This window comes from Triturus cristatus, chromosome 6 (genome assembly GCF_964204655.1).
Source record: "Triturus cristatus chromosome 6, aTriCri1.1, whole genome shotgun sequence".
NCBI lineage: Eukaryota > Metazoa > Chordata > Amphibia > Caudata > Salamandridae > Triturus > Triturus cristatus.
This window is the reverse complement of record NC_140589.1, coordinates 1,827,057,413-1,827,071,022: the sequence shown is the minus strand read 5'-3', so window position 1 is coordinate 1,827,071,022 and position 13,610 is coordinate 1,827,057,413. Positions and strand designations below refer to the sequence as shown.

Here is a 13,610-nt window from a genome sequence, read left to right as displayed (position 1 = left end):
GTCTCTGCAACAATGTCTGATGAGAGACCGTATCAAATGCCAACGAAAAATCAAGCAGGATCAGGGTCCTGATCTAGGAATGTCTTGATGGATTCAGACACATCTGGCAGAGCTGTCTCAGTTCTATGTCTGGGGCAGAAACCGGTTTGGGAGGGTGCAGCAAATGGAAGTGTTCCAAGTAATTGGACAGTTAATTCTCCAGCATTTTGTTTCCATTTTGTTTAAACCATTGCAGTATTTAGAGAAATGTTAACATTTTAATTCAGGGCGAGACTGGTTACTTCAAGCACTAAAGCTAGCATGGGGCTGGGGTCCGCGGGAGGCCTAAACTTCAGGAGACCAGGAAACAGTACTAATACCACTAGAATTCAAATCATTTAATGCACGGTTCAAATGAAGCAGCCGTATCATGAAACTAAATTGCAAAGCTATTTTTACTTTAAACAAACATAGACCAGTCATCTCTTTAAGCAACAGAAACAGTTGTATTTTTGACTTTTGCGCAATGTGCTCTAAGTCCAAAATGTTAACCTAAAAAAAAGGCTGTGCATTGAGTGGTGCAAATTTATTCAAAGTGAGTCACTTTGCATTTATATAATACGAATACAAATAACTCGTCTTGGTAAGGCTAACAGCTTTAAATAAACCAATTAAAAAGTAAGCAAAACCTAGTTTCCAGTATCAAGTTCTCTGTTTTCTATATGATAATTGAAGTTTGTTATAACTTGAATGAATGAGAGAGTAGATTTGGGAAACGACATGAGGAAGCATTCAAAATATATTGTCTGGGGCTCTAGAATGGAATCGCAGCCAGGTGTGTTCGGTGGTTCTTTGTGAACCTTAGGTGGAAGGTATAGGACCGGAGTTGTCCATGCTATGTTTGAGAGGAATTCAAATTCCTTATTCCCTATCCATACTGGGCCCTTGTGCCAAATGAGCAGTAACTTGGGATCCTTATCGAGTTTCCGGAGTACACCGGGCACATAACCTGGCGCATTCCCTCTGTGACGTACTTGTTTTTGTTCTGCACCACTATTGCCCATCCCTTATCTGTTGGCTTTATTACAATGTTATTAGACCGGAGTTGTGTAATGCCCACTTTGAAAGAGCTAGATAGGTTTGGTATGAAGTACCCTGATTGTTTCTCTAGTTGGTTACGGACTAAAAGTACAGTTGCCTCAAAGGTGACAATCTCAGACGGAATCACAGAATTGGGAGGTACTAAAGTAGATTTCTTCTGGATTCCGGTGACTTCTGCATCACGACCATATGAAGTGGGACCACAAAATAAAGACCAATACTCACAAACTCCAGTTTTGAAGCATTGGACTGGTTCATTTTCCCTGGAGACTCTCGGTTGTGTTGATTAAAGAAGACAAGTTAGTTGGTTCATTTCAAACTATTAGCCTTACCAAGACGAGTTAATTGTATTTGTATTATATAAATGCATAGTGACTCAATTTGAATAAATTTGCACCAGTCACATAGCCGAAAACTTGTAACAGATCTCGTTAACAAATGGCCAACGGAGTGGGAGGCGACTTGGAAGTCAAGGTCTACAGCTATGCACAGCTCAACATCCGGCTTCAATCAAAAGCACTGTGCGATATCTACGCATTGCCGTCTTTGTACCATTCATAGCGCCTTTGAAACAAACAACAACGCAATCAGCTCTCATTGTGACTTATGAGCTAAAATCATTTGATACTTTACTGAAGATCATTCTAGGACGTTTTTTACTAAACAAATGACTTGATTTGCAGTCCTCTTGCGGCATCAATACATTTGACAAGGCACTGTCCTTCTTCCAGACAATGATTGTACATTTCCTCGCATTTAACTTCATGTCATTAATCACTCTGAATGACTAATGCCTGATGATGTCTTACTGGAATACAGGCTCATCAGTCACTCTAGGGCATGTTGGCAAGTTTAGGGGTATTTGGAAGTTGGGTCCTAAATCAAATTTATGGTGCGGCATGACGCGTCATTCTGAACGTGCAGCACCTAGAGTTTACGCCCCATCTAAAGAACAGGGAGAATGAAGCAGAGAGCGCTTACTCTGTTCAAAACCCCAACCTGCATATGAAGTAGCAGTAAGGTACCATAACCACGTGCATCACTGGGCTTCAACCAAAGGAAAAAGTTGAGTGTGAAGGAAGGAAAAAGTCGAATCGAGAAGCATAGAGACTTGGAGCGTTTCTCCATTTTACTCTCAGCTATTAGATTCTGGCACAGAGTCTCCATTAAAAGTTTTACTAATGATACAACCTCCTCCTGTTAATTTTGGTCAAGGGATTCGATTTAGTGGGAGTGATTACTGTCCACTCCCCTAGCAGAAAAGGTGGGGGTGAGGGTGTTTCAATCACTTGCTGGCCGGAATCAGATTGCTTTTTTGAAAGCAAGTTTTAATGTCTCTGCTGAAATATTGGTGGTTCTCTAGTGACGTCAGTGAACATCCAAACCATTTAAAATCATGGCCCTGCCACACACAGCTTGTTGCTATTCTTGGACGGATTGAGTTAGCCTGGTTGGACTGTGATGTGCTGAAGCGTTTCGCAGGTAGGTTGGCACCTAAAGCCTTATTTACTGCACAAATGTCTTTGAATCATGTTTTTGCTCTTCTGGGAGGCAGTGGAACCCTTGCAAGGATGTGACTGTTACTTGAGGTGTGGGCATACTCTTTGTCTGAAGTCTTCATAGTGTCTGGATTTGAGATCTGGGTGAGCCGATTTAGATGGGATTATGTGATCATGGTTTCTGATGTTCGGGTAGACCACTCGTGCCTTCGCCGTGTGTGGATTAGAAATCAAGGGAGTCTGTTGAACTAGTTCAACTTGTCCAGCCTCAACACTATCAGAGAATTCACATCTATTTGATGGTCAAAATTCAGATCATGTCATTCTCCAGACACCAACTCTGATTTCAGCTCCCTCTACTTTTCTTGTGAATTGCGCTCCCTCTACTTTTCTTGTGAATTGCGCAAAGCTTTGCATCGAGTGTGTGTACATCTGGACACTCTGTATCTATACACAATAAGTGTTGTGCCATTTTGCAAACCAGCACTGCTTCAGGTATGGGCATTACAGATGCTGCAAGAGGCTTTATGGTAAGGGCAGTCACTACCAGGTGGAGGGTCTGTGAAGTGAACTCAGACTAAAATAGTACTGGAAGACAGAGCGGGCAAAGTTCCCTTCCCACCAAACCTCGCCATTAAGTAGTAGTGCATTGTAAACGTATGCACTAATGCCCATGTTGCAAACTGACAGATGTCAAGGACATGTACTCTGAAAGCCAACGCAACAGTAGCAGCCTTAGGCACGAAATAAGAGACTCTGAGACCTGCCAGGGGCTGCTTCTGAGCTAGTGCGTAGCAGATCGTAATGTAGAAGACAATCTACCACGACAGGGTCCACAGGCTGCTCCTCAGTATGACCAATGTATGAGCTTAAAATCATTTTGGGTTCCAGCCAATGGAGTATCTCCTCTTTATAGGAATGAGGGTGAGCAATGATCGCTGGCAGAGTGATGGATTGCTCAACGTGAAAGGTAGTCATGACTTTTGGCAAGAATGCCGCCAAGTCCGCAGGACCAACTTGCCAGGTAACAGGTGGTGCATGGCAGTTACAATGAAAGTGCCTGCAATTCACTCACATGATGAACTAACATAACTTTGCTGAGGTAGACCGTCTTCAATGTCAGGAGAAGCAGTGAACAGCTTTGCACCGTCTCAATGAACGTACACATGAGAACCATTAGAACCTAGTTAAGGTTGCATTTTTGCATCACAAAACACCTTGGGAGGGAACATGTGTGTCAAACTTTCAATAAATCCCATCAAAACAGGTGATTTAAAAAAAAAAAAAGTAGAGGAACCGGTAAACCTAGAAAGGACCGACAACCTTTAACAGTGCCCACTGTAAAGCCTTGCCGGGAAAACGATAAAATGAACAAAAGGACGTCTGACAGTTTGGTTTGTAAGGCATCAGTATTACAAATACACTGGGCCACAAATCTATTTGCCTCAGCACTCAGAATAAATGGATTTCAAGGAAGGGTGCTTGGCAGCAAGGCCGACCACCCTCTCAGGCAGTAGATCAAAAGAAGTTTTTTGCTGCCATTCAATAACCACACATGTAGCTGTAGATGGGAACAGATTCAGGTGGAGCATACCGCCCTGTTGCTGCAACAGAAGATCCTCACAAGGTGGTAGCCCGATCAGAGGACAGACGCTTATGTCCATAAATTCTGGGTACCACACTCTGCTCACCTAATCCAGGGGCACTAGGATGTCGGGAGCGTGGTTGTTCTTGATCTCCTAAGGACTCAAGGTAGGAGAGGCAGGGATGGGAATGCGTACGGGAGTGCCAAGTTTCATTTCAACCGGAATGCATCTCCTAAGGAGTGTTCTTGCAGAAATTCCAAAGCGCTAAACTTTTGAAACGGCATGTTCGACAGTGGCTAAAGCATAAGAGGAAGGACTGATGCTCCTGCTGGTCCGTGCACTGCCTGCCAGATCTGCGTTCATAGCCTCCGAAAGTCTGAGTTGTCTACTGCATTACCGCTGGGAAGGCTGTCATGTCGGTACAGAACAGGTGCAGGAAAGGTTCGGCAGGGGCCAACAGCCCCAAGAAACACACTGTAGGTCTGCTGTTTTTAAAGTGGTTCCCAAGCAGAGTCTTCCTTCTCTCCGAAGAGGCAAGACCCATCAAAAGGCTATCCATTAGGAAGTCTGTACAAGGGTGGAAAATCCAATGGGAGGCATCCATGCATGTTGGAAGAACAACACAGTTACCTACTGTCCTTCCCAGGCAATCTGTAATATCCAGACCTGCATGGATAACTTATTTGTCTACATCCTGTCCTTTATGAATTGTCTGGACCAGAAAACATTAAGGTCGTCCAGAACCTCTGGCAAGATCTCACTGGCTGTATCCTATAGGGCAAGTATATAGAGACCCACTAAACAAACAGCATTTACTGACTGCAATTTGGGACGGACTGGCCGTAGCGGGCATCAGGCATCTAACCGGGAGGCTGGAAGGGTGGAGGCTGGTTTTGGAGCAGTTGGGACGATTTTGTTAAGGGGGCCAGTTTTGCAGTGATGTTGCAATCGATCCCCAGTAACAAAAGTAGCAGTGCTGGGGGGCAGTTTTGTTAAGCAGCAGGCATTCACACTTGCCCCATAACCCCCTACCCAGTGGGCTGGTTTGACAAAATTGCCAGGGCTGCTGTGCATTCCCAGTCCGGCCCTGACTGCAATGCACGACTGGCTGAGGAAACCATACGCTTGATAAAAGCATTAGTCCTCTGGGATTCCCTATCCAGAGGAGCGGCTGGCAATGAGTTGGTATTTACTTAACCAGTTGAGGCCTGTACAACCAGGCTCTCCGAGTAGAACATTTGATTAGAAACTCGGAATTGCTAGGAGCTGATCTGTGATGCCTGGCTACCTGCAGATTCACGGGTGGGCAAGAACTGGGGTTCAACTTAGGGGCCAGCAAGATATCAGTGAGGGCCTGGTTAAAATGAAGCATGGCCTCAGAAGTAGCAGGCCCGATGGTAAAACCTCTGTCAGGACGCTTGTTTTGCTCTCAACTGATGGCAGATGTAAACCCAGTACCTCAGGTGCAGACATCGTTCGAGATAAAAAGTCTAAGTAAGTAGGTGTACAACATCGTTATCAGTACGAGATTCGCTTCCGGCACCATTATTAGCGCCGTCTAAGTGAAAGAAACCAGCACAGGTCCCGGAGCTGAAGTAAAAGTTTGTACTGGTGTTGGTACAGGGTCTGTAACAGATCCAAGGGGTCCTCTGGTGCTGAGGATCCACAAGCAATACCCGACTAGAGGCCACTGTGGTTGCATGGGCTTCAAAGGATCACCGAGAGACGGAAGCACCCCTACACTTTGCAGCGTGGCCTCCCTGAAGCCTTCTGTCTGTTGTGGTGTTGTGGCTGGCTGAGGAAACTCGGGGTACACTGGGATCAGCTGAGGTATCTGCTCTGCAGCAGGAGACTTCGAAGGTGTATGGCAGCCATCGTGATGCCCTGGTGCCTTCTCTCTAGATACAGAGTGGTGGGATGGGGGTCAAATCTTGCTTTGCTTTTTTATGTTTGCATTTGGACTTCGATTTCGACTTACAGGAGTACGGAGTGTGTGAAGTTCACTTCTCGCTGAATCAACTAACCCGGGGCGAGACAGAGTATGTTCTCCAGACTTGAAGCAGGAGAAAAACCTATGCGGATGCCACAACAACGGCTTATTTTTATGACATACAATTTCCCCTCCTGGTTTGGAATCGCCCATGGGTGCGCACTTATCACATGACTTGCAGTTATATCCTGTGCCCACACGCCAAAGATGTATCTCCTCTTGTGCAGGTATGTGAACGACATCTGCTTTCTGCAGTGCTTGGCATCTGCTTTCTTCAGTCACTGTGTCATAGGTCCCGTGGAGGCCATTGTTGTTTTCCCTATGTTAGCATGAGCACGTTGGAGACTGTCCTCTGCTTTGCACACATTACCTTATAGATATATTTTGCTTTATGCCACAATGTACTTTCACACAAAAGACGCTGTTGTTTTGCGCTCTGTTCTTTTCCTAGGATCTGAACATGTAGACAAGGTCGAACAACAATGCCCCTTGTTATTCTGTTCTGGTCAGGCTCTAGCACCTAGACAAAAACAAATGCAGCTGTTGTTTGGGAACACATGCTTTCGGTCATGTAGGTATACACAGATAGGTAACACACACTTGGAGAGGGACCTTTCCAGGGAGAAGATCGTGACAACATCTAGGATGTAGAGCTTTCATCTGTGTATACTGAGGTACGGGGTTTGAGATATATATATATATATATATATATATATATATATATATATATTCAAAAAAGGTTGCTCCATCGGAGATGCCACACACGGAGGGGGTATACACACTAACATCACCGGCAGCCGCATTTCTCACGTCCTCCAAAAGAATGCCAAACGCGTTTCGGGCATTGTCATGCCCTTGATCACTGCCTCAATCACGGACAACAGTAGGCTTCTGTTAGGCACACAATTTATTTGAATTGTCAAGTCCCGCCCAAATGGGCGTAGGCAAAGGAGCATTATGGTAGTTGCAGTTCTATGCCAAAAATATGAATAGTGCATATTATCCAAACCCCAGTGGGTGCCTCTGAAAGTCCGTTATTTAATGTCTTACCCCAATGGGTGGAAAAACAGTGTAGAAATCGCTGCTCTGCTGCCAATATTTACCGGTGATAATGCTCCTTTGCCTACGCCCATTTGGGCGGGACTTGATAATTCAAATAAATTGTGTGCCTAACAGAAGCCTACTGTTGTCCGTGATTGAGCCAGTGATCAAGGGCATGACAATGCCCAAAACGCGTTTGGCATTCTTTTGGAGGACGTGAGAAATGCTGATATGCGGCTGCCGGTGATGTTAGTGTGTATACCTCCCCGTGTGTGGCATCTCCGATGGGGCAACCTTTTTTGACGAAATATATATATATATATATATATATATTCATTTTGCTTCTGTAGAAGGGGAGGGAGGTTAGGCTACACTGTCATATATAATGACAGCTCCATTTATGATTTACAGACTACCCGCTATGCTAATCGCATTTGTGTTAGGCATTTTCTTACTTGTTGTGGCACGTATCCTGATACTAGAGCACAATAGTTAAAATAAACATTTGACCCTTTCTTCGTGTCTCTGTCAGAAGTTATTCTGGACTAGCACGAGTGTGTGAGCGAAAAGGTGTGTCCTGCAACCACGATTCCTGAGAGAGTCTGGAGTGTTGAGTTCTGGGGTGTCTAATCACTCGTTCCTCTGTGGGTGAGTAGGAGGGCAAGTGAGACACTATAGCTAGCCGGTTCCGGGCTCCTGGGTACTCAAGCATAGGTCTGTGACTCCGTGAGACTGTTTTTGAAGTCATTAGAAAATTAGGAGTGGAGCCCCGATCTGGGTGTAAAGGTGCAGAAAGAAAGGAACTGGCGTCAAGGCGCAAGTGTTGCTCTTATACTATGGTGCAAAGTTATACACATTTTCTGGACACCAGACAGTTGCAGCGGACTATCAGTCTCGAGTCTCCCTCCATGGTCTCATCCACTTGGGGTTTTAAAGCATCTGCACAGAGGGGAAACTCATTCGGGGTGGATTGTGTCCAGCTCTTCTGCCGGGTTCTAATGATTATGCAGGCCATTCAAGGGAGCTGCTTTGTATCTTGCAGGTCCTTCTCTCTATAGCAGGAGGGACAGCAAGAACCTCTGATAGTGCAGGGGAGATGCAGCTTCACCCCTCCCCCCCTTCACATGTGATACCCAGCAGTGTCTGGTCAATGCTGCCTTAGTCTACCGTGCGGATCCCTCTATGACTTCCCTTGATCGACCCTGTGACAAGGGAACAACAAAGACCAAAGGCTAGAGGTACAGCAGCCAAGTGTGGATGTGTTACGCGCTGCTCTGCAAGTCCAAGCTCCCCCCCCCAGATACGTATAAAGGGACGCCGTGCTCACAGAATACACCACAGTGCAAGGGAAGAGACGGCCTGTGCGTGTGAGCCACCGTCCATCAAACCCTCTTTATTAAGAGGCGCTACAACTGGATTGTAATGGTTGATGAAGGAAAGAGAGGACGCATGCACATGTAATGCCAGTGGGTTGTCCCTCGCACATCTGTCCTCACGTGCTATATCACAATAAGCAGAGTTGCACACTTCCCTTTCGGGGTAGACTGGGGACCCGGTGAGGACAGCACAGTATACAGAGGTTTGACTCCCACACACCCCACTGTATGACATCACCCCAGGCTGCAGTGGCACAGACTTACCTTTTTGTGGGGGTTAGAGCACCCGATGGGATGTGGGGGACCATGGCATCATTCATGTTGGTCAGGGGACGAGGAGGGCTGCAACAACACAAAGAAAACAAGGGATTAGATTAACAGCGCTCCATGAACAGCCACCAGAGAACTCAGACCATGAGGCAAACCAAGGCGACACCAGGATAACTCCAACAGAAACCAATCAGGGTCTTGGAAAGTATGTCTTCAAATAACTCATACTGACTCTGGGCAAGGCGCCATCATCTGTTCTATAACAACAACAACCACCATGACTGTAATACTCACTGGTCAAATAACTAATAGGAACTTCAGGGAAGATGTCTACAGTAAAATATTCACAATAAAAACACCAACAAAATAAACCACATCATAATAGTTGCTACTCTCTTTAATGTATTTCTTCACATCATATTTTAACTGTTTCTATCCACTGTAAATAAAATATGCTACTATTACCCACTTTAATGGCACTCAATATATCAAAGAAGAATGAAGAATGAAGGGCGGAGTAAGTCATGCTAGGATTTGAACATGTGTCCTGCAAGGTCACAAGTATTTCTCAATAAAATAACATGTGTATTTGTGAAGCGCATGACCACGCAAGGGTATTTTGGCACAGAATAATAGGTGTTTATTGTTACCCAAATCAATGGTACTCATTTTATCGACCTCAGAAGGATGAAAGGCTGAGTGGACCTGCAGGGTTTTAAACCTGTGACCAGGAGGTCATACACAGCCCCTACAGTGGATACTGGCTCGACTCTACTTCTGACCCCATAGTTCCACTGGCTACTCCTGTAGGTTATAGGATTCTGAGAGTCGATCGACAGGGGGCAAGGGGCGGTGGAATTGCTGTTATATACAAAGATCTCTGGGATTTTGGTTTGGGTGACTCCACGGCCTGGGCCGGCTGCGAGGTGCTTGATTTTAGCGCCCGTTTGTCAGCCCATTTTACTCTTGGTGTCTCCTTGATCTACCGACCTCCTGGACCAGCTGGTCCTTTTATTCAGGCTTGGGGAGATGCTATTACTTCTAGGGCTGTTAGGTTTTCCCACTATTTGGTGTTGGGCGATCTGAATTTTCATATGGATCTACCCGAGGATAGGGAGGTGATTGACCTGATGGACACTCTTCATACGGCTCAACTTAGCCAGCACGTCGGCCTTCCCACTCATCGGGCCGGACATATATTGGACCCCATCTGTTCCAACTTTCCTATTCTTGTAAGGGATCCCCTCCCAGTGACTTGGTCAGACCATTTTATATCCTATTTTTCTTGGACTGTCTCCAAGGCTGAGACTCGGGTGCATTTTTATCAGAAGCCTGCTCTTGGGAAATTGGACCCTCTGGAACTTTTACAAGCCTTGGATACCGCCAGGCCTGTTCTGTCTGGGGGTTTGGAGGAGTGCCTGTCAGGGTTTATGGGCTGGGTCTCCAGAGCAGTGAATTCGATTGCCTCTCTACGACCTATTAGACCGGCCAGAGCTACGCCCTTCAAACCATGGTTTACACCTGCTCTTAAAGCGATTAAACATCAGTGTAAAATCTTGGAGCAGGTGTGGCGCAGGAGTGGCTACTGCCCTGTGGCTAAAACAAAACTTAGAGCAATGCAAAGAATCTATTATGTCGCCATTTCTACGGCGAAAAGTCATTTCTTTGCGGCTCGCATGGACACTGCCAGGAACAACGCTAAAGAAATTTTTGCCATAGTGCAGAGTTTCACCTCCCCGCTGGCTCAAGTTAGTGTTACTCCCTCCTCGTTTGACTGGTGTAACACTCTGTCTAGGTTCTTCAGAGATAAAATCAAGGCCATTCAGGCCTCGTTCTCTTCAGGCAGGGGCGATCATGGAGGGCCGCCGGCTTCCCAAGCCGTGCCCCCCTCTGCTACGCTGTCTGCCTCTCGACCAGTTCACCCGCTGGAAACTCTTAAAATTCTTAGCGGTCTGAAATCTGGTTCTCTGGCAGATGCCTGCCCGGCCAGGCTTCTGGCCGCTGTAGCTGAGAGTATCCACCTTGAAGTCAATTTGATCTGTCTCTACACTCAATGGCTGTTCCTCAGGGCTGGAAGCAGGCGAAGATTCTTTCCCTCCTTAAAAAGCCATCTTTGGATCCACTTAACCCAGGCAATTATCGTCCCATCTCTCTTTTGCCAGCTATAGCCAAAGCCTGTGAGAAGGTGGTTCATAAGCAATTGACAGATTTTGTGGAGACCAAGGCTCTTCTGCACTCAGCTCAATCAGGGTTTCGTGCTGCCCACAGCACTGAGACGGTCTTGGTTGAGGTTGTGGTGGCCATTCGGGCGTGCCTTGATGCCGGGGGTAGGGCAGCTCTGATTTTGCTGGACCTCTCGGCGGCCTTCGATACGGTCCCACACGATCTTCTCTTGACCCGTCTCGCTGAGATTGGTGTGTCAGGGACTGTTTGGGCTGGCTTAGGTCTTTTTTAGAGGAGCGGGCTGAGCAGATCTGGCTCCCTCCTTTCTATTCCTCCCTTCATTCGGTCACCACGGGTGTCCCGCAGGGCTCCTCCCTTAGCCCCTTGCTTTTTAACATTTATGTTATGCCTCTGATCGATCTGGCTGAAGCTCTCGGGGCTAAGGTATTGGCTTATGCGGATGACACCCAGCTGCTGTTCACCTGGGATAAAGCTTCTAATTCGGTCCTTGCGGCGCAACAGTGCCTTCGTTCCATCTTCACTTGGCTGGCGGACGCTCAGCTTAAGTGCAATGAGCAATAATCGGAGATCCTGCTCTTTGGCAATTTTCCTGCCGACTTTCGGAAACAGCTGTGGCCACAGGAGCTTCCTCTACCCCTGTCTGAGGGACAGCCCGCTAAGAACTTGGGTGTCTGGTTCGAGGAGAATCTTTCCTTTTCCACCCATATTAGGAAAACTGCTGGCTGCTGCTTTGGTCTTATAAAAACACTTAGGAATGTTTTTCCTCTTCTCCCGCAGGCAGCCAGAGAAACGGTCACCTGTGCTTTGATTCTCTCTCGGCTGGATTACGCCAATTTCCTATATGCGGGGGTCCCTGGGTACATGATTAAAAAACTGCAGGTGGTCCAGAACACGGCGGCCAGATTGCCTCTGGGCATTTCGTCAAGGAAGAGTGTCACCTCTCATCTGCACTCTCTTCACTGGCTACCATTGGCGGCCAGGATCAAGTTTAAATTCTTGGTCCTGGCCCATCGAGCTCTCCACGGTCAGGGCCCCCTCTATCTCCAGAGGCGTTTTTCCTTTTATGTCCCCTCGCGGGCCTTGCGCTCTTCGTCCCTCTGTCTTGCTTCGGTTCCGCGCTTTAAACTCCAGAGGGTCGGGGGCTGTTCCCTGGTTGTTAAAGCCAGCAAGGCCTGGAATGCTCTTCCCTCTGATCTTCGCCTTACTCACGAGCTTGCAGCATTCAAAAGGAAGCTCAAAACACATCTCTTTGCGTGATTGGCTCTCCTCTCCCCTCAGGTTTCGCGCCGGGATACTTACGAGTAGCCGAGCGCGTTACAAGTGGACATAACATAACATACATTACTCCACTAAGCCACCAGACCGGCTTGAGATAGCGCTTAACTCACTGAGCCATCTTGCTGCCTGTCACAGGTACAGCACTTATGTTTTTTAATCAAACATGAGCTCTCTCTACAGAATTCTCTGATAAAGGGCAAGATAACCGGAAATGGTGTAAGTGTGTCAGAACCTGCGTAGGTCGCTGTGAAGAAAGAGCTGTGTTATGAATAAGGCTCCCGGTTTTCCGTTTAAACAGAATTTTACATATAACTACAGAAGGAAAACTATTTTTCCATTGTCTGTATTTATAAGTTAAAAACGGGAAAATACTAACAAACTGTGCGCCGCAGCCCCACTCCTGCCCAGGTTTACCTCGGCAAGCCCCTCTTAGTAAGCTACACCGCTACGACCCATTTAAGAGAACTGCTAACTAAGGTACACAAGGCAGCAGATGGCAGTAGGTGTTGCAAGTTAAGGGGGAGGGGTCGCAGTAAGAAGTGCGAGTACTTAAGATTTTTTAAAAACACTGTGTCCATCATAGGATGCCTCCGGCTCACTGAGAGAAAGCTTTAGGCATCATCTGGCGGGGCCTGCTGGGGTCAGTGCCAATAAGGTGGCCTGTGAATGGCAATCATTGGCACAAGGAAGAGACCTGTTAGCAGGTAGTGGCGTGCTCGGTTGCAAGTGGCAGGCATCGAGGAATTTAAAAAGAAAACACATACCGCTAGTGTGCAAACCTGATTGTGACCCCGTTTCAAGAAAACATGAAATTCTTTCTTCACCTTTTTTTTTTTTTTTACTGTTTGCATGTGTAATGCCAGCTGTTTCTGTGCAACTAGCCCTCTCCAGCGAGATGTGTGGATCCAGTCTCCTTCCTTTAATTTCGCCTTTGCAGAAGTAATTTCACTTTTGCTTTCATGCCTTCATTCCCTTTCTAATCTTCCTCAATAACGCTGCGCTTGCTCTTTGCATCACGAAGGGTTACAGGGGCGGCTCTAGGCTCATGGTGGCCCTGTGCAGGGAGCGTAGGTAGGGGGCACCGGAAGAGGGGGTCCGGGCACGGCGGACTCGGAAGCCGGAGGCCGCCAAATCCCTGCCAAGGGCCGCCACGAATATGTATTGTATCCGATCGCCACAAATATGTATTGTATCAGATTCCTCGTGGTGGCCCCTGGGGTTTGGCGGCCCTGTGCAGGTGCACAGCTTGCACATGCCTAAGGCCGCCTCTGAGGGTTAGAACGGGTTGCAGGTAACTTTCAAGAGA

General features: G+C 46.9%; 1 protein-coding gene across 4 annotated transcripts in view; it reads right to left on the bottom strand.

Moving 5' to 3' along the window:
* DTNB (dystrobrevin beta) overlaps positions 1-13,610 on the bottom strand; it is a 716,394-nt gene that overhangs the window by 209,096 nt on the left and 493,688 nt on the right. For all 4 annotated transcript variants that reach the window (XM_085613210.1, XM_085613208.1, XM_085613207.1 and 1 more), the window contains exon 11: positions 8,837-8,914. In XM_085613210.1, coding sequence (XP_085469336.1) covers positions 8,837-8,914 — 78 coding nt within the window. The remainder of the gene's footprint in view (positions 1-8,836; positions 8,915-13,610) is intronic.